General features: G+C 39.1%; 1 protein-coding gene across 5 annotated transcripts in view; it reads right to left on the bottom strand.

Moving 5' to 3' along the window:
• Nucleotides 1–9,295: 9,295 nt before the first annotated feature.
• The window catches only part of MGAT5 (alpha-1,6-mannosylglycoprotein 6-beta-N-acetylglucosaminyltransferase), a 150,624-nt gene continuing 132,338 nt past the window's right edge, over nucleotides 9,296–27,581 (bottom strand). For all 5 annotated transcript variants that reach the window (XM_083369345.1, XM_083369347.1, XM_083369346.1 and 2 more), the window contains exons 13-17: nucleotides 21,282–21,428; nucleotides 19,908–20,024; nucleotides 17,109–17,183; nucleotides 14,590–14,747; nucleotides 9,296–12,551 (exon numbers count right to left, since the gene is read on the bottom strand). In XM_083369345.1, coding sequence (XP_083225471.1) covers nucleotides 12,353–12,551; nucleotides 14,590–14,747; nucleotides 17,109–17,183; nucleotides 19,908–20,024; nucleotides 21,282–21,428 — 696 coding nt within the window. In that variant the 3' untranslated portion in view covers nucleotides 9,296–12,352. The remainder of the gene's footprint in view (nucleotides 12,552–14,589; nucleotides 14,748–17,108; nucleotides 17,184–19,907; nucleotides 20,025–21,281; nucleotides 21,429–27,581) is intronic.

Below are 27,581 nucleotides of genomic sequence, written 5' to 3'. Positions count from 1 at the left end.
TGGTTTAATTTATAGTTTTATTAAAGTATTTAAAATATGTCTCTCTCCCTGTCCCCACCTTCTCTCTCTCTCTCTCTCTCTCTTGATATATATTAAGCTACACAATCAAAATAAGCACAAAGTATTCATGTACAGTTAAAAGCCAAAAAAGGATTGAGGTTTAATGTGTTGATTTAGATTATGCACTTATGTAGCAGTATGTCTGTCTCAAAAACACGGGTGTCCTGTTGTCTAATAAAAGTGGAAGTAATGGTTCCATTCTGACAGTAATTAGACTCTAATCATGAAGAGTTAGGCTTTTCTATAGATATTCACGTGCTCACTCATTTTATGTTATTTAACATCTGGATTACAGAATGCATTTTCCATCTTGTATAATAGACAAAATGTTTCTTGTTTTATAAAGGACCTATAACTAACCTTTAAAAAAGCAGTGTATATAGTACATTAAATTGAAAGTCTTCCTGTACAGAAGCACCTCCCATCGACAGGTTACCTCTGTCGTTTTTCATAGGTGGAATGTTTTAGCACAAATTTAACATATGGTTAAGTAAATTAGGTTTTGAAGTTTACTGCTTAATCCACATCTGTTCGTGGCTCCACTATTTTGAAAATGGTGCGTTTGTAAAGAGGTCAAAGTAATTTTATATCTGGCAAAAAGTGTAAAGTTTATTGGAAGTATGTATATTGGTGTGGAATAATGATTTGTAGAGGGGCATAAAACTTGCAGTTGACATCTTTAATAACACCCCCTAGTGTCATTTACTGGTTTCTTGCTTCTATGTGTTATGTTTCTGTGGATGTATTTTTGTGGAAATGCAAATAGAAGATTGATAAATGGAATATTTATTTCATTTCATTTCAAAGAATTGGATGCAATGCAGTCTCCTTAATTACTTGCTTAAAGGTGTTTCCATAGGAATACTAATCTCTCCAGTACACTTCATCACTTCAGACAAAAAATGTCCAGCCTTGTGGTAATGTTTTTTATTCCATGCAGTCTTCTGAAATAAATTTATTGAACATGATCCAAAACCAGTATGTATCTTGGTGTGGTCATAGAAATAACTTTCTGCAGAGGGGCAGTTAAGCTAGCAGCTCATTAATTTACCAAGTTTTCCAGAGGGATCGATTGCTGAGTTAAATCCTCTAGCAACTTAAAAGCTAACAAATGTATTACTACATGAAATGTATTTTTGTGTATTTTGACAAAGCAAGTCATTATCCACCAAAAGCCTATTGGGTAGCAGGCTATATATAGTATAGGTTATAGTATTACTAGTCCTTTGACTTAGTATGGATGACTACATGGCCATTTAAAACAAATCATCATTAACTGAGATTCAATGATATTGTTCACAGATGAAAGGGACAAAAAGGTAAAGCATTCCCCTGTCAAGGCGTGTCCAATTCTAGAGGGCGGTGCTCATCTCAGTCTCTTAGCCAAGAGAGCCACCATTGTCCAAAGACATTTCTGTGATCATGTGGCCATATATGCCAAGGCACATGAAACACTCCTCACCTGTTACCTTCCGAAGTGGTACCTATTTATCTACTCACACTTGCATGGTTTCAAACTGCTAAGTTGTCAGGAGCTAGGGCAAGAACGGGAGCTCACCCTGTCACACAGCAGCATTTGGGTCACTCGCCTTAGCTTCTGTCCATCTAACAGTTTGAAAGCATGTTCTGTGCAAGTAGATAGATAGGTACCACTTTGGTGAGCAGACAAGCTGGTCTGTGTGCAGACTCTGAACCTTTCCAATTCCGAGGCAGCTCTGGAAAGGGAGGGTGACGCTGCAGGAAGAGCCTCTGGTCTTTCTCTTTGGTGCAAAGCCAGCTTGCCCTCCTGTGGGACACCTTGGGATACACACAAGTGTGTCCTGTTACAGGGCTGGTACCTTGGCATGCCATACTACTACTTTGCAAAAGAATTAAGGTCTCCCGGCTACTGTAACAACATCACACGCTAATAATAATTCAGATCTCAAACCAGAATCAGACTTTCCAGCTGATAAGCTCAACATCTTTAACAGTTGAGCCATTGCACCCCTGTAGGGACAACAGATGTCCAAATTCCAATATTATAAGAGCCACAAAATTTCAAACATTTACTTTTAAAACAGCTTTGACATCCCAAATTGCGGTATCCGTATGGATAAGTTGGAAACAATTGGACCATACAGGCAAGCAGCATATAATTCTATTTGCATGTAAATACAAAAATGTATCATCTCGTTCCTCTCAAGTGGGCCGTAAGCTTTCATCAACTATCACAGAGAGCAGGCAAAGGTGAATCACAATAGAATTAGGTCTGTTACAATTGATACACTCCCATGATGCCATTTGAAAAAAATCAAGGAAAGATAATGTATTGTTAAATATAAACTTAAATGATAATATTAGCATCATGGGGTCCCGGTGTATTGTTTAACAAGGTAAATAACTTTTCCTGCAACTTTTAAATGGTGAAGAAAACACTTAGACAAAGTTAGTTACACAATTTATTGAAAAATAAGATGCCTTCCTAGTGATAATGAAAGCCATGCATGTTCACTTTTAAAATTTTCTAGTGATCAAATCTGTATTATTTGCCAGGCAACAATTTTCTGGAACAAAATTGAGTAGGACACAATTTATAAATAAATCCAAGCACTTACTTTTTTTTGTTTTTGAAAAGGTGCTTTTGGAGTGGCTTCATTTGAACTTAAATATGTACTAAAAATTTACCCAGTTCTTAGCTGAACAGAATGATGAAAGTAAGTATCTAGTAGCCTATCTACCTTATTTCCATCACAGGCTTCACAATGAGGTACAGCTATTGTAATTTATGCCTGCAGAGACCGAGTGTTTTTGGATGGTTTCTCCCACTGCAATTAGATTTATTGAGACGTTTATGTAGACAAGCAACTAGTAAGAATAAGCAGATGTAGGAATTTGCACCTGCTTAAGTTAGATATGAGAAAAACCCAGGAATGTATATTTTGAAAATGGAATTCTTAAATTCACATGAAGAGCTTTACCTTCACTAGTTTCTTTTTTAAGAATATTTTCAGTTGTGCAAAATATTATTAGAGCACTCCTCAATTTTAATTAAGTTTGAGAAAGTGTAAATAATATTGGATAGATGGTACAAGCAACTCATGCAATCTAGTCAAGAGTTGTTGTTAGTTGCGAAGTCGTGTCTGACTCATCGCGACCCTATGGACAACGTTCCTCCAGGCCTTCCTCTCCTCTACCATCTTCTGGAGTCCATTTAGGCTCACGCCTACTGCTTCAGTGACTCCATCCAGCCACCTCATTCTCTGTCGTCCCCTTCTTCTCTTGCCCTCAATCTTTCCCAGCATTAGGCTCTTCTCCAGTGAGTAGATGTTTTTCTGGAACTCTCTAGCTTTCTCCATGATCCAGCGTATGTTGGCAATTTGATCTCTAGTTCCTCTGCCTCTTCGAAATCCTACCTGTACTTCTGGTAGTTCTCGATCCACATACTGCTGGAGTCTAGCTTGTAGGATTTTAAGCATAACTTTACTAGCATGAGAAATGAGTGCAATTGTGCGATAGTCTGAACATTCTTTGGCACTGCCTTTAATAATAAACCTTTATTGTCAAAGTACAACATGTGTACATTGAGATTAGCTGAGCCTCCCCCTGTGCTCTCTCCCCCCAACACACAGTGACAACAAACCCTCCATCCCACCACACTATGTGAACCAACTACACCACACACCGGCCTCCCAAGTCAACTCTGCATAAGATTACATCCCATTCAAAAGCCTAACAGCCCACGGATAAAAGCTATTCTTCAGCCTGTTGGTACGGCTGGCTATATTCCTATATCTCCTACCGGATGGTAGGAGAGTAAAGAGATACCGTCCAGGGTGTGAGTCATCCCTGAGAATCTTCCTCACTCTTCCAAGGCAACGAGCCCTGGCGATGTCATCCAGTGGTGTCAGGGAACAGCCCACAATGTCTTGTGCTGTGCTCACTACCCTCTGTAATACTTTCCTATCCGCGGCTGTCAGACCGGCATACCAAACCACAATACCATATGAGAGGACGCTCTCTATGGTAGACCGGTAAAAGAGGGTCATTAGCTGTTGTTCTACCCTGTTCTTCCACAAGATCCTAAGAAAGTGAAGCCTCTGTTGGGCCTTTCTAGCCACCTGGGTTGTGCTAACTTTCCAGGTCAGATCTTCACAGAGGTAGACTCCCAGAAATTTAAAGGAGGGAACTCTCTCTACACAGTCCTCCCCGATGTAAAGTGGGGCAGGTTCCTCTTTTTTTCTCCGGAAGTCTAACACCATCTCTTTCGTCTTGCTGATGTTTAGGTGCAAGTTGTTGTTACTACACCATATGGATAGTTTTTGTACCTCCGCCCTATATGCTGTCTCATCCCCACCTGTAATAAGACCCACCACAGTTGTATCATCTGCGAACTTGATTATCACAGTGGATGGGTCAGATGATACACAATCATAAGTGTATAAAGAGTACAGGTAGGGGCTAAGCACACAGCCCTGTGGCGTGCCGGTGCAAAGCTTCAGGGGGGTGGACAAAGCAGACCCGACCCTCACTGTTTGTACCCGATCCCTAAGAAAGTCTTGAATCCAATCGCAGATAGCGGGGGAGAATTTCAAGTCAGTCAGCTTCTCGATGAGCTTTCTTTGGAATTGGAATGTAAACTGATCTTTTCCAATCCTGTGGCCACTCTTGAGTTTTCCAAATTTGCTGGCAAATTGAGTGTAGCACTTTTACTGCATCATCTTTTTAAGATTTTGAATAGCTCAGCTGGAATACTGTCACCTCCACTAGCTTTGTTGTTGCTCAGCTTTTCTAAGGCCCACTTCACTTCACATTCTACTAGTCAAGTATACAACATGTAATTCCCAAATCATTGTTTCCATTCAAACCAGGCCACCCTTTATACACTAAGTCCTTGGATGTAATTGTGTTTTTACAATTTTAGTAACCTCATTTATATAATATCCAAATTACATGTTTTTTTAGGAAAGAAGTTTTTTTAAAAAAAATAATTGCAGGGAACATACGCTTCAATTGTCTCATTTTATGGAATGGCCTATTGGTTAGTGAATAAAAGAAGACATGCTATTTATATCATTTATATCATTAAATAGCAGTTTGGGGTTTGATTTTTCTTTTTTATGTTCAGTGGGCATTTCCACTTCAAAGCAATGTCACAATTATGTGTCTCCACACAAGCACACACAAACATTTCTGAGATTTGTGAATTGACAGATATGGCTAATTATTTTGAGGCCAGCACATAAAATTGCATTTAACTTAACCTTCTGTTGATAGTTGTTACACGGTGCATTTATTACACAATACCTTTAAAGCCTAGGTGAATTCTAGGTGAACAAGAATGTGATGCAGTGGGAATAGAATTAAAATTAAAGTCAATTACAGTTAATAAGATGAAGTTTTCAACATTTGGCACAAACTCCCTAATGTAATGGTAGGAACATCCAGCTACTGCAGCTTTAAAAATAAAGGGATTCATGATCTGTATTAGATAAAACTCCAGTGAATAGATATTAGAAGCAGAATGTCAATGTTACTTAAAATTAATGAACAAAGCAATTTTTACTGTGTCAGAAGCATGTGTGCCTCATCCAGTTGTATTATATACAGTGATCCATATTTTAATTGCTTTGCCTATCTTAATTTCTCCCCTAAATGTATAGACAAAAGCCCAATTAAAAATACATTAACTACAATTTTAAGTATCTGCTTAAGCCTTACTATTAAAAATAAACTCTTCAAGCATTTCTAAATGATAATTGGGTCTTCCGTGAGCTTCAAGAACTATTGGTAATATTAACTATTACCTTGAAGATAGTTACAGGTAGTAGAAATGCATAATTTTTCCACCCAAAGTTGCTGTGATGGATGCTAATTCTAGAATCCAGAGAATTTTTTATGATTCTTTATTTGTACATAGTTACATGGAAGAACCAAGCAGAAATAGAAACTGGATCCGCCTCTTCAGTTTATACAGATTTACTGATTCACAATGCTTGGTTCTTCCAAAATGCTTTACCCAGTTATCGTTCACCTTTATTGATTTTATTGTAATTTCTTTGATGTAGCCACCCAGAGTTGCTGAATAATTTAGTAAATTATTATTACCTGAAAAGGGATAAAGCCATTTTAAAGCAAGATGTGTGTTCCTCTTGTCATTGTCATCGTCACTGTAGTCTTTGCAAAGCAGAACTCACGTCCAAATATCATACAAACAATTATGAGACTTTTCTTGTGCAGGAGGCTGGGAATTGAATTTTAACAGAGTAACGGAGATGAACTCAGGCACACAGAGGATGGAATGGGTTTTCTAATTGTTTTTAATCTGTATTACTGTTTTATTGGGCAAGGGTTTAATTCTTTTTTAATTTTTGTATAGTGTTTTTTGTTTTTTATATATGCCCTGTGAACCGCCCTGAGTCCTACCAAGGAGAAGGGCGGTATATAAATCAAATAAACTGAACTGAACTGAACTGAATGAATGAACTACTAGTGTCATCCCATGAACAAAGTTCTGAAATGAAAAGGCATATTATGAGAAGCAGATTCTTCCTTCCCCTGTAGTCTATGACAGGGCTTTTCAACCTTTTCACCCATTGTACCACTTTTAGGATATGGCAATATCTGAGTACCACCAGTCGCCTAGCAAGGTGTCAAAAGCTTGATGACCAAAAAAAAAAAAAAAAGGAAAAAAGTGATGAAGTACAGGTGGTCCTTGATTTACAACAGTTTGCTTAGTGACTGTTCAAAGTTACAAAGGCACAGAAAAAAGTGCCCCCCCCAAGCCACAGCCAAGCAAGATGCCTGCCTGCCCGCCAGGTGGCACTCTTCCTCCTGTCCGAGGTTTTCACTGTTGTGAGCATTTCTGTTGAGGATTGGCAGCGGGGTGGTGGTGGGGGTATTTAGTTTTTATTCCCCCACCCCCCTGCTGGGTGGTTGCAGCAGGTTTTGGTCACTTCACATGACCCTGGGACACTGTGACTGTCATACATATGAATCAGTTGCCAAGCATCTGAATGTAAATCACAAGAGCCTGGAGATGCTGCAACATTCCAGCTGATTGATGCTTCTTCTGGGCTCAGCAGAAGTGCCAGGATCAGCGCCAAGCTCCAGCTGGAGCCTGGTGCTGATCCTGGTGCTTCTGCTGAGCCCTGACAGCCCTGCAGCTCCAGCCGTCTCTCGCTCAGGCTTGTGCGGTGCTGCCACTGGTTCAGCTCATTCCCTTCCCCCGCTGCCACTTTTCTAGGATGGTCGCGTACCACCTGCCAGGTGCCAATGTACCACAGGTGGTATTTATTATTTAATTTATTTTATTTTATTACATTTATATACCGCCCTTTCCCTGAGGACTCAGGGCGGTTTACAGGGAATTAAAAACCAACAATACAAAAGTTAAAACCAATTTTAAAAAGATTAAACTTAACCCTGTGCAATTAAAACCCCAATTAAAATAAATTACTCCTCAGCCTGGGCCAGAGAGCTCGAAGAGCCAGGTCTTCAGGCCCCGGCAGAACGAACGGAGGTCGGGGGCAGTCCTCAGCTCCACTGGCAGCTGGTTCCAGAGGGCAGGCGCCCCCACTGAGAAGGCCCTATCCCTGGGTGTTACCCGCCGGCAATCTCTTACCGGTGGGACCCTGAGCAGACCCTCCCTGTGGGAGCGCACTGAACGAAGGGCACTGGTTGAAAAGCCCTGGTCTATGACCTCGTTCTCCAGATGAGTGGGAACCTTAATGGGCCGTGTGGGAAACAAGCTCTAGGGAAACATTTTGTAGCACATGGTTTTATATTATATTATGAATTATTAGAAGTGTTTTACATTTCAGAGTTGAACCAACTGTGAAAACCAAGAACAAGAAATTATGACAAAAGGTCAGTTTTGAAAAGAATACAGAGGGACATTTATCTCAAGGTGCAAATAATCCATTGGTATTTTCACGGAAAATACTGGGCAATTTGGTTTTCCTATCAAAGTTGCTTTCTTTACTATCTGGATACACAAACTAACTTTATATCCTCAATTAATGTACGTTTGCATTTAATTTCAGTAGCATATTCTATTGTACATTTCTTGAGTAGCGTATTTATGCCCAATTCACTTAATATATTGTTTTGTTAATGGAACTGCAATTTGTTGTTTGATAATCGCTCTTGCTTTTCTAATGTTTCTGGGTTAAATACAAAGAACATGAATTAGTACTAGCAACCATTATTAAATCAAGGTCTGCAATATTTACAAGTCCTAAATGATTGAGAAAGGGTGCAGTACATCAGCACTATACCACGAAACTCATGGACTTTAAACTTGGTCTCCAACCGAGCAATGACAAAATAGTTTGTAACTATTGGCAACATAAATTACATTTGGAGCCAAGTGTAATTTTTAAGAATTGTTTTACTGTCTATGTGTTAGAAAATCTGTGCACTGCAATAAGAAACGTGATGGCTATGTCAATTTTCAGTTCAAAATCCAGGCAAGGTTAGCAAACGTGCCTGCCCAGAACCAATGATTCCAGCTATACTGGGTGGAGCAGACCAACAGCATAATACAAGCTTTCTACTCATCTACATGTGGATGAGTGATTTTGCTTAAATGTAGTTGCATATGTTCCAGAAATTTCTGAAGTCAACATTTGGATGCAAACATCATACATTACAAAGAAATGATTCAGTTTCAGGTCTTCTGAAATTCACCCAGAATATTTACTATTGTTAAATACATGAAGGAAAAGTTATCTATTTTATAGCTAATGTGAGATATTTTCAATAGTGTAAGCGCTACTGCAGTCTTTTCCCCAATACTGAGTGGATTTAATAACTGGTAACACTTTATGGCACTTACGAATTATACTGTCAATCACCCAGGTACATTGAGGAAATCATCCAGGGCTGGGTTGTCCTGCTGTAAATGATCCTCTAAATAACGCTGACCAGAGATTGTGACTTAATAGATTTTCCATGTTCACGTTACTGGGGTTTTTTCTTCTTCCAGAAAACCCACGTTGAAACCCAGATAAGTAATTTTTGTTATGTCTATTATTCCTTAAGTCTAGTTCTATTATTCATATTCCAATTATCCATTATTTGAAAATTCAATTTATAAAAAAATAAAGGCACTAATGTTAACAGAATAGATACCACCATGGAAAAATTAAACGCAACCCACAACTATAGGTGTATTGATGAATTACAAAAGAGACAATTTAAAATATATTTTGAGATAGAGCTATAGATAGATGTACAAATCAACTTGCGTATATGAAATAAATGAGGTTTTTATTGGCATTTTTAAACAGTGTATTCATTCTTTACCTTTCAAAGGCAAACTTTTAATGTTATTTTTAAAATAAATTATGCAAATGCTTTATCTCAGGTTTTGGTAATCTCACAGATTTTAAAAAATATCAGTTCAAACAAATGTGTAAAATAAAGACAATGTTCTTGACAAATGAAGATTTATAGTTTAGGATTAATCTTTTTTATTTTTTGATCCATATCCAATTCATTCACCCATGTTTATTTCTAATAATTGAACTAGCCCTAAATTTGCATGATGAAATTGTAGTTCTGCTTGTCTTCCACCAAACATTCCTTCAGTTGGTTCTATATTTTCTATGTTAAGAAACAAGAAGGAATCTGTGTAATTTTAATGACATCTTGGACAAACTCCTTAATATTCAGCTTATAAAGCAGTGCTCAATGGAACTAGACTTGTTGGTATCTGCATTTTAATAGACGTTTTCCCACGGAAAAATGCTTTTATTCCACCAAATCCGGATAGTAAATAAATATATAATTCCAACAGAAAGGCCTGATATACAATTTTCCTTCAAGGATCAACACCATTTTACTGTCATAAAAAACTTCAATAAACTATGAAATAATGGAATTGAATCTATTTAAAGTCTGACCCTACTCTCAATGAGATACAAGTACTGCAAAAATATAAGAACTATAATAATTCTACTTTCCCCCCCAAAAAAACCCTGTCATTTGATAACTCTTAACCATTCTCTCTCAGCAAATGTATACATCTATGTTGAACTACAAGACTATCTATCCATTAGCAAATCTACCTCTGAATGAAGGTTTATAATTATTGATTGGACTAACCAACAACCCATTTTAGGTTTCAGGGTTTGTTTGGATGTTAATATAATATTACTCTCGGAAGCAATTTATGAATACAAACACAAACACAGGCACACATTGACAATTCAGCATCAGAATATAAAATCCACAATAATAATGAAGGAAAGATTCCAAGCAGATCTGATTTCTGATCATTTCCATTCTTTCCTACAAAATTTGCCTGGATTTTTTTAATTCGTGCTTTATTGTTAGCTTTTCTGGAAAAGAAATACTGGACTTAAAGCAGTCCACCATTACGCAGGATAAATTAATTTGAACACATTAACAAAGTTGTATTTACAGCACAAATATCAAATTCTTTTGCTGCTACAGCAATTAGAAGTGCTAAGTCTGTGGGTTCAGATGAACTCATGATATACATACATATAATTCTTGGCCTTAGAAATTATCTAGGTTTGATAACCTAAAAAAAACACATGCTTAGATCCCGAGAGTTACATTCTGCAGAACCAAGAAAGTAACGTTTACAATATTCAGTGAATCCGAATTTTGAGGTTAGCTCAATCCTTAGTAATTTTTAATTCTACACATGTTTCAATTTAGGTAACATATTTCTTGTTACAAAGTGAGTTTTCTGAATATACAATGTAAACATTTTTTTAAACATCATTTTTCTTCAGATTTTATTCAGATCTGGCAATATGTCCTTTTAATATAAATAACTGGCTTCTGTAAATACTATGTTCACAGAGATTTTAAGTTATTTTAACTTGTTTTTTTTTTGAAAAATCAACTTTAAAACTTCAACTTGGCAATTTGTTCAAAAATGTTTCTTTTGTGGTCTTCAGCAAGTGAAGAGATATGCAATGACTTTCAGATATAAAATAATGCATCAAGTAGTGGGGTTGATAGATTACAAAAGATTAAAAGCAGGCATATTGTTCTATCAGTAGAAATAGCAATTAACTAACATTTACAAAGGAGGGAAATAATAGTTTTGATTTTGCAAATGGTTCAAGAGTCTCCTCCCTTCCCCCCCTGCTCCCAAACTAATTAAAAAAAATGATAACACATTCATTTTCAATTGAATGCTTTTTTCCTACCCATCAACAGTGCATTTAAAGATGTGTCAGTTGTGCTAAAAAAAGAGTAAAACATTAAAAAAAATACCGTGCATTTTTTTAAACGAACAGCTTATTATCCTGTCTATGAACAATGTTTGAGTTCCATATTCTGGATTAATTGCAATTTTAAAAAATAAATGGCCTATTTCTACATATCCACTTTTTAACAAGGGCTGCAAAACATAAACTCCCCTTTTCATGGCCATTATTTGCAGACCATAATTGCTCTATAAATCCTTACAAGATACCAGGACAGACCACTCTTCCGCTATGTATCATGGTCTTTTTTTTTCCTATTTTCATTATTTTATACACTGTTTTGCTATCTTACAGCAAATTCAAGAAATAAAAATATTGCTCCAGTGAAACTATTTTATCTCCAATGATTACATAGTATTCCTAACTAACACCCTAAGCAAAACCTTTGGACAAGTCAGAAAGGGAGTACAGAATTGAAAACAAGTGTTTTTTTTTAAAAAATAAAATAAAATAAAATTGGGTGTTTATGTGACTATTCAGACTCTGATTACTGCCACAATCATAACCCATGATAGAGCCTAAAGGATCCGTCAGTCTGTCAGTCACCAATCTTAGTTTGGAGGATTCCCTTAAATGACCGTCTCAAACAGTTATGCTGGAGAAAGTCCATTGAATGAGGCTAGGATAAGCCAGAAAGTGACCAAGAGCAGCTGCCTGGCCTTGTTGACGGGAACAGCACCACCATTTAACATACCTACGGTAAGTCGTTTCTGCACTATCCAATCCTTTCAGGTTGATATTTTGTTCAGTGATATCTGACAAAGTGTCCATCGTGAGGAATCACTGGGGAAGAAACCTCAATGTATCTCAAGCTTTAGTTGGGACTTGATTTGCCACGTCTTTGAATAAAGAAATTTCTCTGGCTGGAAGTAGCTCACTTCGAAAAACGAAAACATAAAAGAGTTCAGGGTTGTTGTTTCCCCGCCCCTAAACATTTAAATCACTCATCTGTCCTTTTCTCAGGACAGATTTCTACTCTCTGACGACCGTTTTGTCTGCAGTAGCAAAGTGCACAGTGTGGCTCTCTCCAAGCCACTTTGAAAAGTCACATTAACTTCCTGCTATAGGCAGTCTTTACATAGTGCAACTTGTCCTTTAAGATAGTCTCTACAAGGGCAGATCCTTTTATGGTTTAGATGAGATCCTGCGCAGCTGAACAACAAAAGATCGCCTTGGAAAACACAGTGTTTTCTCTTTTCATCAAACGATGGGACCAGAATATCATTTGCAGACTCAACGGTATGACACTGAATGTTGTATCTGGAAAATGAAGGGGGAAAAAATCCCATGAGCTCCTAATTCTATATTTTACATATATCATTTTGTAGTACAAACAATTCGGATAATATTCAGTGGTACATTTACTACTGGTGCAAAACCCATTTTCCTTGCGGATTTATCTGTTATCTCTCTCTCTCTCCCACTCTCTCATCCATCCATCCATCCATCCATCCATCCATCCATCCGTCTATCCATCTGTCTTTCTGTCTGTCTGTCTATCTATCTCTATTTATCATCTATCTATCTTGTATCTATCTTATAATAGCTCAAGGTAACAAATACTTCTTCTTCCTCTTGTTTTCCCTACAACAACCATCCTGTGGTTTAATAATTAAATGGCAAACTTTCATATCATGTTATGTTAACTGTTCCTCTAGGACGGGTCTTCAAACTTGGCCTTTTTATGACTTCTGGACTTCAACTCCCAGAATTCCTCAGCCAGGCATGCTGGCTGAGGAATTCTGGGAGTTGAAGTCCACAAGTCATAAAAGGGCCAAGTTTGAAGACCCCTGCTCTAGGATTTGAAGCTTGAAGAGCACTGTACCATGTTTGCAGGAGTGGACAGTAAAGACTTCCTGTATATCTCACTGGCAGCAACCAGCATGGCCAATATACCGTTAGGAATTGCCACTCAACAACCGCTGGAGGACCCCAGGGCCCTCACGCTTGCACAATCTGACATTACTGGTAGAAAGAGGGCAGCTGTTTTGCTTTTCCCCCAACTGCAGTTATACTGATCTACTTCCCAGATCAACAACTCCAAGTGGGGAAAAGAAATCTTAATGCACACAGAAGTATTCCTTATGAATTACTATATAAATGTATCAGTAAATTACAGTGAACAGTCGATAATTCCAAAACTGAAAATGAATGTCTTGCTGCAGGTTGACAAACATAAGCCTACTGGGAAAATTCTCTATTTAGGATAGCTTGTTTATTAATCAAATTTATTTAGCTGCCCAATTCATAAGAAGAAACTCGGGGCAAGCATCAAATTAAACAACAAACATAAAAAACAAAAATATAAAAATCCACAAAAATAAAATATTGTAAAAATGAATAAGCAAGTCCTAGGCCAGGGGTCTGCAACCTTGACCTCAAGTCCACAAGTCTTAAAATGTTGTCAAGGTTGCAGTCCCCTGGCCTAGACAAAGGGGATAAAAAATGGCAACCTCAACGATGGAATCATCTAAGCACACTTACAACTACTGCAGCATCCCCATGGTCACATGATCAAACTTCGGGCTCTTGGCAACAGGCGTGTATTTGTGACAGTTGCACTGTCCTGGGGGGGTCATGTGAGCACCAGCTGTAACCAGTGGTGGGATTCAGCTGGTTTGCACCACTTCGGCAGAACCGGTAGCTAATTTTGTTGCCCAGGCCCAGAGTGGACTTCCGGAAGTGGCATCCACAGAGAACTGGTTGTTCGCATATTTGAATCCCACCACTGGCTGTAACCTTCCTGGCCAGCTTCCAAAAAGCAAAGTCAATGAGAAAAGTCAGCTTCACTCAATGACTGCAGGATTCACTTAACAACTTCAGTGATCCACAGTGACTGTGGCAAAAAAGGTTGTAAAATGAGGCACAACTCACTTAACAATTGCCTTGTTTAGCAATGGAAATTGCTAAGCAATTGCGGTGGTAAGTTGAGGACTATCTGTACACAGGCCTGTTTCTTAACCTATAACCACGTCACCAGAGAACTGACACTGGGGGGGGACTCCAGATTGTTACAGCTGTGGTGTGTACAATGCAAAGGGCTGTAATAGGGACATATTCATGTCTACAGTTGAACGCAGGGTAGCTTCTGCACAGTCCAGGATACTAATAGCCTGTGAATCTGAACCTATCTCACGAGTGCAAGGGCTTAAGGGGAATCTTGTGGCCACTCCTTGTGTGATATGCATAACCACTTTTGTAATATCTCTACAGAGCGAAAGTTGCCTATCAGTAGTTCTTCAATAAACCATTTCAGATTAAAAGAACATGTCACCATTTCCTTGCGTTGCACACTTACTTCAAGAGATCTTTGTCCTTATTCAAGTGCTGGAAAAAAGATGGCTCACATATGAGCTGGTTTTCTTGACAAACCTGTTTACACGATTTTCCAGTTTCAGCAATTTTGACTTGAAGAGCATTTAACGGAGGCCACATCACTTGGCCATGACAGAAATCCTGAAATGACACATGAGTATTTCCATAATTTCCTAAGGGAGGATTATAAATACAAAAAGCTGGAAAGACTGCCCTGCTTAGCAACAGGGAATACCACAGCCAGCAAAAATAATTTTTATCTCTATTCTTTTTATCAGGGGTGTCAAACTCAATTTCATTGAGGGCCGCATCAGCATTGCGGTTGCCCTCAGGGGGCCGGGTGGGTGTGGCCTACTGGGTGGGCGTGGCTAAAGTGTGTATGGCCTACTGGGTGGGCATGGCCAGATCTGAGGGTATCTGGCAGGAGGAGGGTCTCTGGGCCAGGGCCAAGGCAGTGCGGGCCGTTCCCTCACTGTTTCCAGGATGGCTTCGCGGGCCACATGAAACCACTTTGCGGGCCGGACGCGCCCCCCGGGCCTTGTGTTTGACATGTCTGCTTTTTATATAGCACATATATAATCAGACAGAATGTGAAGAAAACTGGCAAAATTCAAAGCCCATCTTATAAAGAAAGGTCTAACACCCAGTTCTCCAAGCTGGGAAATTTGAAGGATAAAACAGAGACAGTTTTACTCCACTGAAATATTTTAGCCTCTTAGACAGACATTACTTAACTGACAATCCACAATGAATGCTTAATTGGTCTTGCCTAACCCTACATACTCATTTCTCAATCATTGCAAATAAATTAATATTGCTGCCTTGAATCATGCAACAATGACAATATAGCAGATATTTGCAACACTGTGCACAACCTTCACTATTACTCTAATTGCCCAAATATTTCCTTATAGAAAAGAAGCAGGCTTTCTTATCCCAGTTTCCAAGGACTATTTGGGAATATCAAAAGCTGCTAAATGCCCTCCTCTGCTTTTTTTTTTTACAATTGCCAGAAAATTTTATCCTAATCCTGCTTCTTCCTTCTAGGAACAAATCTCTCTTGCCTAATGGGCAGATTAAATCTCATCAGCACTTATCTTTCAATTGGGATACTGTTCTGCTGGCTACAACCTCAATTGATTTTTTTTAAATTTGATGGGGACAACACAACTGGAGCCATGGTGGCAAAATGGTTAGAATGCAGTATTACAGGCAAATTCGGTCCACAGCCAAGAGTTCGATCTCATAGATCCTGACCGGCTCAAGGTTGACTTAACCTTCCATCCTTCCAAGGTCAGTAAAATGAGGACCCGGGTCATATGCTAACTCTGTAAACCACTTAGAAAGGGCTGTAAACACTGTGAAGCCGTGTATAAGTCTAAGTGCTATTGCTATTTCTGTAGCACCAGCCTCTCATTTCTCTATGCTTCCCCTCCCAAGATACTGTTGCTAAACAAGGCGTTACTGAATTCTGCAGAATGACTGCTTACAAAAACAAATACTTTCCACATATGGAAAATGCAGAGATCGAGATAAAGCTGAATCACTAGCAGATCTACTTTCTAATTCCGGCTTGAATGATAATAGCATGTGCAGAAATTGTATACAGTACAACCAGGGCTTTTTTTTGTCATAGAACGCTCAGAACGGAGTTCCGGCACCTTTTTTGGATGGAACCTTGTAGGGTAGGCAAGGCAGGTTGTATGACGTGTGAGTTCCGGCACCTTTTTCTTTTACAAAAAAAAGCACTGAGTACAACTAATAAGAACTGGTGCGATACCAATTGTCCTACATGGAACTATACTGTATTGAGCAAAATATTGCTTTACAGTGCTCACTACGTTTTGACTCTTGGTATTATCCGAGAAAGCATATTGTTTGATTCTAAAGAAAAAGGAAAGAAATCTAGTATATATAATGACCCTACTTAACATTTGGGGCACATAAATTATTAGTATTTTGTCTACAGTACAGCACAAATATTAAACTATAAATCTATACGCCATTAACATCTGAAGCTAAGGAATATTAGCAAATGAAAAACAGCTTAACTAGACAGTCAAGGTTGGATCTAAAGTAGGATATAATGTGTGTAATTGGTTTCAATATTTGCAATTATTCATCAATACTTAATAGGGGAAACTGAATCAGAGAATTCAATATGTCAAAAATCAATATGCATTTTCTTAATGGGAAAACAGCTTTGAAAGCATATTATTCCATTGGTGAGTTTGACCCTGGACAGAGATCTGATTAGAGGAGGTGCAGGAATGGAATAAATTTCCGTGAATCCCTCTCTTAAATCTTGGGGATATGTTCAAAATAAAGGAAGAGAAAGGATCAGTATATCAACTGCTCACAGAAGACAGTTAAGGGTTAATAGGTATTTGGTGCTGAATAATAACTCAATTAAAAAGAAATTAGGAAGTATGAGTTCCTTCTAAAAGTGAAATTGTTCCATGCTTATGAACAAAGGAAATAGAATTGATTTAGAAACCATACCTGTTTCTCAATGAACACATTCATTCTCTGAAGCATTCCTTCACACGTGAATTCAAAAGGCAAGTAAGGTTCGATCTGTTGTATGTAAGTAATATAAATACATTTCAATTGTGCAATACAGGACGAGGATGCACTGTTCATCACTCTGCTAAATAGCTGAACCTATGCTCAGTTTAAATTCATTAGCAAGTTCTGAGTGATCACCAAGAGTTGATGGCATGGCATGGCATTTGCCAACAGGAGGAATTCCTCTTTACTCACATACAGCCTTAGGTGTACTGGGATCTTTTGGGAAGAGGGGAAAGATAACAAAAGGCATTCCCACCGTGAAAGCTAAAGTTCACTTAAGTAATATTGGATTACACCCGTAAGTCCCAGATTTCTTGGGATTACACTTTCTACTACTGTCAGTCATGTAGCTTGGAATTATGTCAGCTGTAATTCCAACGCACATAAAAAGCAGATGGTTTGAGAACCCTATTGTTCCTATGTATAATTCACTTTTTCCCCCCACTGGAAATATTCTGGTTCCCAACAAAGCAAGAATGCCCAGCAAATACAGATAGTCCTCAACGTACGACCACAATTGAGCCCAAAATTTCCACTAAGGCAATTGTTAAAGTGAGTTGTGCCCCATTTTATGACCTTTTTGGCCATAGTTGTTAAGCATTCGCTGCAGTTCTTAAGGGAATCATGCAGGCATTACGTTAAACTGGCTTCTTCCACTGACTTTCCTTGTTAGAAGCCAGCTGGGAAGGTTACAAATAGTGACCTCATGGCCCTGGGAAAGCGCAACTGTGCCAGTTGCCAAGTGCCCTAATGCCAGTTGCCAAGTACCCTAATTTTGATCACATGATCATGGGGATGCTGCAATGGTTGTAAGCGTGAAAAGCAGTCATAAGTCACTTCGGGTTAGTGCTGTTGTAATTTCAAATGCTCACTTTATGATTAGTTATAAGTGGAGGACTACCTGTATTACAGCAACGGTTATTTGCAATCCAATATTTTTATTAGAATCTCTTTTACAATTTTAAGGTTTCTCTTAATACCCTTATTCTAAGTATCTAGTCCTCAATACTGTAGCAACTTCTTTCAGTGCATAATGTGGTACTATTTCCCTTAAATAAATACCCCTGAAGTTAAAAGTACTGTGTTTCCCCGAAAATAAGACCCGACCAGAAAATAAGCCCTAGCATGATTTTTTCCCCAGGATGCTCGTAATATAAGCCCCACCCCCAAAATAAGACCCAGTTAAGATCGTCAGCCAGACAGACGCATTTAGTACCGTATGTCCCCCAAAATAAAACCTTACTGGAAAATAAGCCCTAGTGCGTCTTTTGGAGCAAAAATTAAGATAAGAGCCGGTCTTATTCTCGAGAAAACACAGGTGTTTGTGCAGAGCTATATGAAGTTATATAAAAATGTGATATTAGATGAGTATTTCTCCTCCCCGCCTTAAAATTATCAATGTACTAAAAAAGCCATCCCACATATTCCTCCAATGCAACTCCTCCAGATAACGGAAAAGTACTTGATATTTGTTTTATTTCTACAGATTTTACTCACTTAACAATCTTAATGGGGACTGGCAATTTCGCTGCTAAGCAAAGTGGTTGCTAAGTGGGAAGTCATATGACTGCAGCTGGGCTTTTTGAATGGAAACAGACAAGACCACTCAGTTTCACATCTTTGGCGTTGTTTGCCTCCTTTGGAATACTTACTGTCTTGCCTTTGGAATACTTGGGTTCCCCCACCCTTTGGAAGAACAACATACTCTCTTGAAATCTCCCCACTCTGTGGGGAGATGGAGGGGCCAGGCAAAGAAGAGATGGCCTCCAGAAACCCCTTGCTTCCCCCCCTTTCCCTTTTGCAGAGCAGAGAGTATAAAAGAGGAAGTTTTCAGGAGAGTACTGTAAGCTGTTTGTATAGCGTGCCCACAGCTCTCAGCCATGGGCTATGTAGAAGATCAGATTACTCTCTTGCAATCCCCTTTTCTCCAATGTCTCTGTTCTGAAAGGAGTGAGGTAAAAAATACCACACACATCAGGCACAAGATAATGCATACTGAATGCAATGGCAGTCACATGACTGAAGGATGCTGCAAAAGTCATATGTGGTGATAAATTGTCTGTAAAGGGTTTTTTTGGGGGGGCATTTTAATTAAATGGTCGCTGAATTAATGGTCAGTGGGTTAGGATGCTGAGCTTGTCGATAAGAAGGTCGGCAGTTTGGTGGGTCGAATCCCGAGTGCCGCATAACAGAGTGAGCGCCTGTTACTCGTCCCAGCTTCTGCCAACCTAGCAGTTTGAAAGCACGTAAAAATGCAAGTAGAAAAATAGGGACCACTATGGTGGGAAGGTAACAGCGTTCCGTGCGCCTTTGGCGTCTAGTCATGCCGGCCACATAACCACGGAGATGTCCTCGGACAAGCGCTGGCTCTTCGGCTTTGAAACGGAGATGAGCACCGGCCCCTAGAGTTGGAAATGACTAGCACGCATGTGCGGGGGAACCTTTAACTTTAAGCAAGGCTTAGCTGTAATTCATATTATTTTAAAATTATTACATTCTAATTCTATGTTACTTGCTACTAATATATTTAAGGTATTTTTATTCATAACGAAAGTTTAATGTTACTTCATCTTCAAACCTTTTTTTGGGTTTATAATATTACAGAAAAACTTTTCTAGAATGTCTTTGTTTTGTAAAGATTTTTCTTTCATAATAATTCCTTACAATACAGCCTACCATGTTTTATTTCATTGTAAAACACTTATTAAGAAATTAATTATCTTTATTAACCTTTTGGCTCAGAATTGCTTTCAGGGCCTTTTCCACTTCAGAAAGATCATTGATATTTACTGTCCAAACATGAGGCTTCCCAATGTAGACTTCAGCGTAGGGATGTTGAGATGTCAACTGGAAGAAAAGGAAGAGAAATGCCATATTTTTAGAGCTTAGTTTCACTTAGTAACCTTCAAAATTGTATATTAAGAAGGTTTTAATTATCTTTCTGAAATCCTGACTATCAAAAAAATTACTTGCCATACTTTTAGGAAGCCCTGAAAGATGATGAGAAGCAAATAATTTTAAGGAGTGCATGTCTTTGAGTCAGTCTTAACTCCTGGTGACTGCCTGGACAAGTCCCTGCAGTTGGCTTGGAAGTTCAAGGAACCTTTTTGGGCACAATGTGGCCCAGCCAAACTTATATCCAGAACTTCTTGATTTTTTCCAGTTTTTAGCCGAAACCAAAGCTGGATAAATCTTCTAAGGTAGGGAGGACATGGCTTGGCCTTCTATTGCATGGCTTGTGAGATAGTGATCTGCTCAATACCTCCCTATCCACTGAGATGTCACCTTGCTTGAATTCAAGGATGGCATATAGCCAGTGGGCCTCCCTACCCCTCCAAAACTTTCTTTGCATTTCTCTTGCCCTTCCCTTAGCTGTCACCATTTAAAAAACACTACTGCCAAGGGCTTAACGTTTTCTGTTTTCCCCCCCCTCTGATAACCTCTACCTAAAATATGGCTTTTTATAGATCTGTCCCTGAAGAAAACATGTGTTCACTCCAGACATGGTCTGCCTGAACGCTTTGTGTCATTCCTAGCTTTGTCACCAAGAAGCCAAAAGACTGGGAGCCAACCTTAGCTTTGAAGGAAATCTGTTCAGTAATTTATGATGAAAGAAGACAACTATCTTTATCCAATAAATAGGTCTTGAACAGAGATAACCTCAATATGGCTGCTTCTGTAGGCTTTAATATCTGGGCAAGTCAATAATGTAGTTGAGGCAGGGCATTAAGCCTTAAGTGGTTCTTTAAAGCATGAGTGATCAAAACTAGCTTTCAAGAAATTGTTGAACAGCAATTCCATCATGTCTATTGAAGAAGATTCAATGGTATGGAAACCAATTATGGTAATTGTTGCTGGATCTGCCTGATTAAAAACCAGATTAAAAACCATTTGCAAAGTAAAATCTCTCAAAATCTCTCTCTCTCTCTTTCCCTCCCTCCCTCCCTCTCTCTATCTGGGATTTGTTCTCTGGTTTGAACTCTGTCAATAGCATGGCCTGATAACAATAAACTATTGTATTTCAGTACAGGGTTGTGTTTGAAGATGTGTTTCAAAGACACTGTTCACATATCTAATCAACAGTAATTACAAATAAAAACTTACCTCTCTAAGAGTTGGCTTGCCTTTGAAGAAGTCTGTGTTTTTGCTGCTTTTTGGTGGATTAAACTTCGGGTTCAAAAATGCACATCCATTTGCAATAGCCTCCAAAGGTGCAGGACCCTCATATGGGAAGCCAAGGCCCACAAAAAGCTGCAAAATAGAAACTCTTTATTTAGGTCTTTCTACATTTGCATCATCTTGAGGAAACTCGCTTGAATCCAAGTCTGTATTTTTGAACAGTACTGAGAACCTGAAAAATAATTAGAATCATTTCTCTCCCAAATCTTTCATCCTCTTTTGCAAACTCTGTTCCAAAATCCTTTGCAATTTCTTGCTTTTGCTGTCAGAAAGAGGCTTTTAAGGTAGTCAGGATTTAGGTTAAGCTTGGCTGGGTTTGAGAGTGTTGTCAAGCTAAAAGTAACTTGATGGCAAAAGGGGGAGATCCTAAATCTTTTCAGAAAAATAACCTTCCAAGAATGGACAGTGCCATCTTTTTGGGATGAGAAAGAAGTCTGCTTTGTTTGGTTGTATTAATTTTCTCAATAATCATTTCAGAAGATAACTCGAGTAGAAGTAACAAACCAGTACTACTAGTGTTAAAACCTCTTCACAAAAACATTCAGCCAAACAGCTTCAGTTGCTCAATACAAAAATAGCCTTAAAATATGTCTATAAATAACATCAAAATAGGACTGCTATTAAACTCTGGGCTCAGACTGGGTCCTTCATTAACAATGAGCTCTAAATCCTATCTAGCCCAGATTAGAAATTAGAGTGATGTCTATTTTAGTACAAGCTAACTTAGTTTGCATTTGGCTCATAATTTATCAGAGTGATCTTTAAGAATTTGTATTTTTTGTGAATTTAGTAACAACTTTGTAAAAAAATAAAAAATTAAACAGTATAAGAATCGAAACAGGCAGAAAATATTCACAAATTGTCTGTGAATACATATATGAAATTAATTAAGAGCAATAGATTATAATCCCGAGTGTCATGTAACAGAGTGAGCGCCTGTTACTTCTCCCAGCTTCTGCCAACCTAGCAGTTCGAAAACACGTAAAAATGCAAGTAGAAAAATAGGGACCACTACGGTGGGAAGGTAACAGTGTTCCATGTGCCTTTGGCGTCTAGTCATGCCGGCCACATGACCACGGAGACGTCCTCGGACAAGCTCTGGCTCTTCGGCTTTGAAACAGAGATGAGCACCGGCCCCTAGAGTTGGAAACAACTAGCACGCATGTGTGGGGGAACCTTTACCTTTACTTTAACTTTAATAGATTATAATAGATCAGTTTGATATTTAGAAAAGTGTCCCAAACTCATATGAATGCAGATTTTACAATTTAATTTAATTGTTTAAGCCATTTTTTGTCAACTGTCACCCCCAGTGCCATTGGATTGTTAAATGTTCATATCATTCAAGGAGTCAAAAAGATTCCAACTACAAACAGTAGGTGGCAGCAAAGTTCACAAGAATGTGAATTTATCCACAGCATGGAAAGTTGTATTAAAAAGCTATTCTTAGAAATTAATGCATTACAAAAGAATTGAACGGAAAACACAAATGATTTATAAACAGGAAATACAAGAACGATTACTGGCATTCTAATACATTTTTAAACTGTTTTCTGAAGACTAATATACTACAAAAGTTTGGAGTGAAGAAACAGATTAAACCACAGGAGATAGCTATCATCTAATTGTGAGACGCCATAATGCTTATGATAGCTATTTTTTTATTAAGAGGCCAAGAATGACATTTAGACTTTGAAAGAATACTTCCAAAACAAAATGCAGAGTGGTAGGTAGATCAGAATAGTTTGTTATATCTCTGTCTCTAGCTTCCTTGGTTTAAGTAACACCGTGATGCACAAAATTATCCATTTCTGAATTTTTGACTGAAATGTCTGATTAAAATAAAAATAAAAAATTAACTGCAATGGAAATATGACTGAAGGGCATGAAAATGTCACCAACAATTCACTGCTGATTTGGTTTTAATTAGGTACAGAAATTAATACCCTTGGTTAAATAGTGACAAAATTAGTGGACCAGAGGAATGCTGTAGATATAATTTACTTGGACTTCAGTAAGGCATTTGATAAAGTAGATCACAACCTACTTGATAAGATAGAAAAATGTGGGTTAGATAGCATCACCACCAGATGGATTCGTAGCTGGCTGACAGGCCATACTCAGCGTGGTCCTCAATGGAACTGGATCTACATGGAAGTGTGTAGTGGGGTGCCCCAGGGCTCTGTTCTGGGCCCAGTGCTCTTCAACACCTTCATTAACGACTTGGATGATGGGATAGATGGGGAACTCATCAAATTTGCAGACAACACCAAGCTGGCAGGAATAGCCAATACTCCAGAAGATAGGCTTAAGATACAGAAGGATCTGGACAGACTCGAACACTGGGCGCTATCTAACAAAATGAAATTCAATGGTGAAAAAAGTAAGGTTCTACATTTAGGCAGGAAAAATAAAATGCACAGGTATAGTATAGGTGGTACCTTGCTCAATAGTAGTAACTGTGAGAGGGATCTCGGAGTCCTAGTAGACACTTAAATATGAGCCAGCAGTGTGCTGCAGCTGCCAAAAAAGACAACACAGTGCTAGGCTGCATTAACAGAGGGATAGAATCAAGATCACGTGAAGTACTAATACCACTTTACAATGCCTTGGTAAGGCCACACCTGGAATACTGCATCCAGTTTTGGTCACCACGATGTAAAAAAGATGTCGAGACTCTAGAAAGGGTACAGAGAAGAGCAACAAAGATGATTAGGGGGCTGCAGGCCAAAACATATAGGGAACAGTTGCTGGAATTGGGTATGTGTAGTTTAATGAAGAGTGAGGGGTGACATGATAGCAGTGTTCCAATATCTCAGGGGCTGCCACAAAGAAGAGGGAGTCAAGCTATTCTCCAAAGCACCTGAAAGCAGGACAAGAAGCAATGGATGGAAACTAGTCAAGGAAAGAAGCAACCTAGAACTAAGGAGAAACTTCCTGACAGTTAGAACAATTAACCAGTGGAACAACCTGCCTCCAGAGGTGGTGAATGCTCCAACACTGGAGGTTTTTAAGAAGAGACTGGCCAGCCATTTGCCTGAAATGGTATAAGGTTTCCTGCCTGAGCAGGGGGTTGGACTAGATGACCTCCAAGGTACCTTCCAACTACTTCTTCTTCTTCTTCTTCTTCTTCTTCTTCTTCTTCTTCTTCTTCTTCTTCTTCTTCTTCTTCTTCTTCTTCTTCTTCTTCTTCTTCTTCTTCTTCTTCTTCTTCTTCTTCTTCTTCTTCTCCTTCTTCTTCTTCTTCTTCTTCTTCTTCTTCTTCTAAACATTCTTTGTTTGTTACTTCTTTTCTCTTCTGTACTGTCAATACGTTAAAGAAAATCTCCTTTCCACTGAATCCAGGAGCTTTGCCAATCAAGAGCTTCTGTCACCATTTAACTATAAATACACCTAACTGCTCTTCTGTCACTTTAAAACTATTACAAACTAAAAATCCTATTTTAGAAGTTGCTACATTATTCACTATGTCAACCTGAGGTATCACATTGATGTACAACTTCCATTTTAAATAAAAAGGTTTTGTTTATACAGTATCATTAAAAAAGCAAACCCTGTTAGTCATGCGGCAGGCGTGACATTTTAGAATGAATGAAACCCATGCCAACTTACGTAATACAAAATCTTCAAAATATTATTAGTAATGTCCATGCTGTGAAGGGATAAACTAGAACTTCATCCAGATTGTGTTTGGGTTAAATTACAAACTATTCCTTTTTGGGGATTTTTAGAAACTCTATCCGCTTGCCGCTTCCAAGTATAGGATTTCAGAGAAAATGAATGCAAACAGGAAAAAAAGAAATCTGTGATTCGTGGTTTCCCAATGTTCCTGGCGATACTGAGTCACGCAAAATTGTTCTAAAACACAAGATCTGTTTCCCCCCCCCTTTTCTTTCGTCATCTTGGAAAACTGCTAGGATGTTCAAAGGAACACCATGGTTATTTTGTAGGACATTTCAGGAACCTCAGGAAACGAATAGGCAGAGATCGTTATAGAAGTGACCCTCAATGGCACAAAAATCAAAAACTGCAGTAGCTGAAAAACTGGACTCGGAATGAACAACATGTTTTTTTCTAATTTGGAGTCTACTCTGGAGGTTTCTCCTCCATCTGTGAATTCATCTTACTTTCCTTAAGGGAAATTCTAAATGCCAGCGTTTGCTTCCTCTTCGAGCACTTGGTTCTCTTACACCAGGGGTGTCAAACTCCCAGCCTGCAGGCCGGTTGCATCATATGGAGGCCGTGCCGACCCCAGCTCCGACAATGCAAAAAAAAAAGTCACAGTACGTCATGACACATCACATGACACTACAAGTTTTTATATATATATATATATATATATATATATATATATATATATATATATATATATATATATATATATATATATATATATATATATATATATATATATATATATATATATTCTTAATGCATCTATTTTTTAAAATGACCCAGGCCTTACTAAGGAAGGACAGGGATGGGTGGGGATATAATCTCTTGGAGGAGTTTTGGAGGCATCCAGATGACAAAATCACTCTGATCCACTCCCAGCTGAATGCCAGCTGGGAAAATCCCAAAGAGGAGACTGTCTTGCGGATTATCTGCAGTAAGTTTACTCCGGGAGTTCTGAGGAAGCGAATGGGGTTCTCTGTAGCTTTGGCTCTGCTACTTTGGAGGGACCCCTCTCTTCCCGATAGGTGAAAAGCTCCGAAGATGAAAGGTGGGGGCTTGGGTCAGGGTGGTGATAAATGCATATCTGAATGAAGGGGTGCTATTGTCCTCCCCAAAGGAGGCAGTGGTGTGCTTTATTTTCAAGAAGCGTTTGCTTCTGGGTAACGTCTGACTGGCCTTCATCTCCCGGCCGATGAGAAAGTGGTGGGGCAATGGCTGCAGAAGGACCTGGGATAAAGATATTACTGAACCTATTTCACTCAGGCTTCTGGCCCAGTATGGCGTTAATAGAGCACCAACTGCAATTGGTGAATGGTCTCTACTGAAACCAGGATAGGGAGCGTATGGTCCTTCTCGATGAGTTGTCATTTTATCAGGCCTGAATACCGTCAACTACAGGTAGGCCACAACTGAGCCCAAAATTACTGTTGCTAAGTGAAACATTTGTTAAGTGAATTTTGCCCCGTTTTTGTGACCTTTCTTGCCACGTTTTTTAACCGAATCACAACAGCTGTGAATAAACCTGGTTGTTGAGTGAACCTGGATTTCCCATTGACTTTGTTTGTCAGACGGTTGCAAAAGGGGATCACCCGATGAGCCGAGGACACTGCAACTGTCATAAATATGAGCCCAAAAGGATTCTCCTCCTTTTAACTGGGGTACTTCCAGTGGTGGGATTCAAATATGTGAACAACTGGTTCTCTGTGTGGATGCCGCTTCTGGAAGTCCATTCTGGGCCTGGGCAACCAAAAATTAGCTACTGGTTCTGCTGAACTGGGGCGAACTGGCTGAATCCCACCACTGGGTAGTTCCAGTCATTGATGGTAGAGAAAGACTGGTCCCTTAGGCTCCTCAGTTGTGGGGTGTCACAAGGCCCTCCTTTTTTCTAGGCAACAACTACATGAACTAGGTCAGGGCTTTTCAACCTTTTCACCCATTGTACCACTTTTAGGTTATGGCAACATCCAAGTACCACCAGTTGCCTAGCAAGGTGTTAAAAAACCTGATGACAAAAAAAAAAAGGAAAAAAGTGATGAAGTACAGGTAGTCCTCGACTTACAACAGTTTGCTTGGTGACTGTTTGAATTTACAATGGCACTGAAAAAAGTGCCCCACAAGCCACAGCCAAGCAAGACACCTGCCTGCCCGCCCGGCGGTGCTCTTCCTCCTGTCCGAGCTTTTAATTGTTGTGAGCATTTCTGTTGAGGATTAGCAGTGGGGGTGGTGTGGGGAGTGGTTGGTTTTTATTCCCGCCCCATCTGCTGGGTGGTTGCAGCAGGTTTTGGTCACTTCACATGACCTTGGGACACTGTGACCGTCATAAATATGAATCAGTTGCCAAGCATCTGAATATAAATCACAAGACCCTGGAGATGCTGCAACATTCCAGCTGAGGCTTCTTCTGGGCTCAGCAGAAGCACCAGGATCAGTGCCGAGCTCTGGCTGGAGCCTGGCGCTGATGCTGGCGCTTCCACTGAGCCCTGACAGCCCTGCAGCTCCAGCCATCTCTTGCTCAGGCTTGTGCAGTGCTGCCACCAGTTCAGCTCATTC

The sequence above is a fragment of the Vipera ursinii genome (assembly GCF_947247035.1).
Source record: "Vipera ursinii genome assembly, chromosome: 1".
NCBI classification, from domain to species: domain Eukaryota; kingdom Metazoa; phylum Chordata; class Lepidosauria; order Squamata; family Viperidae; genus Vipera; species Vipera ursinii.
This window is presented reverse-complemented; position numbering and strand designations above follow the sequence as displayed.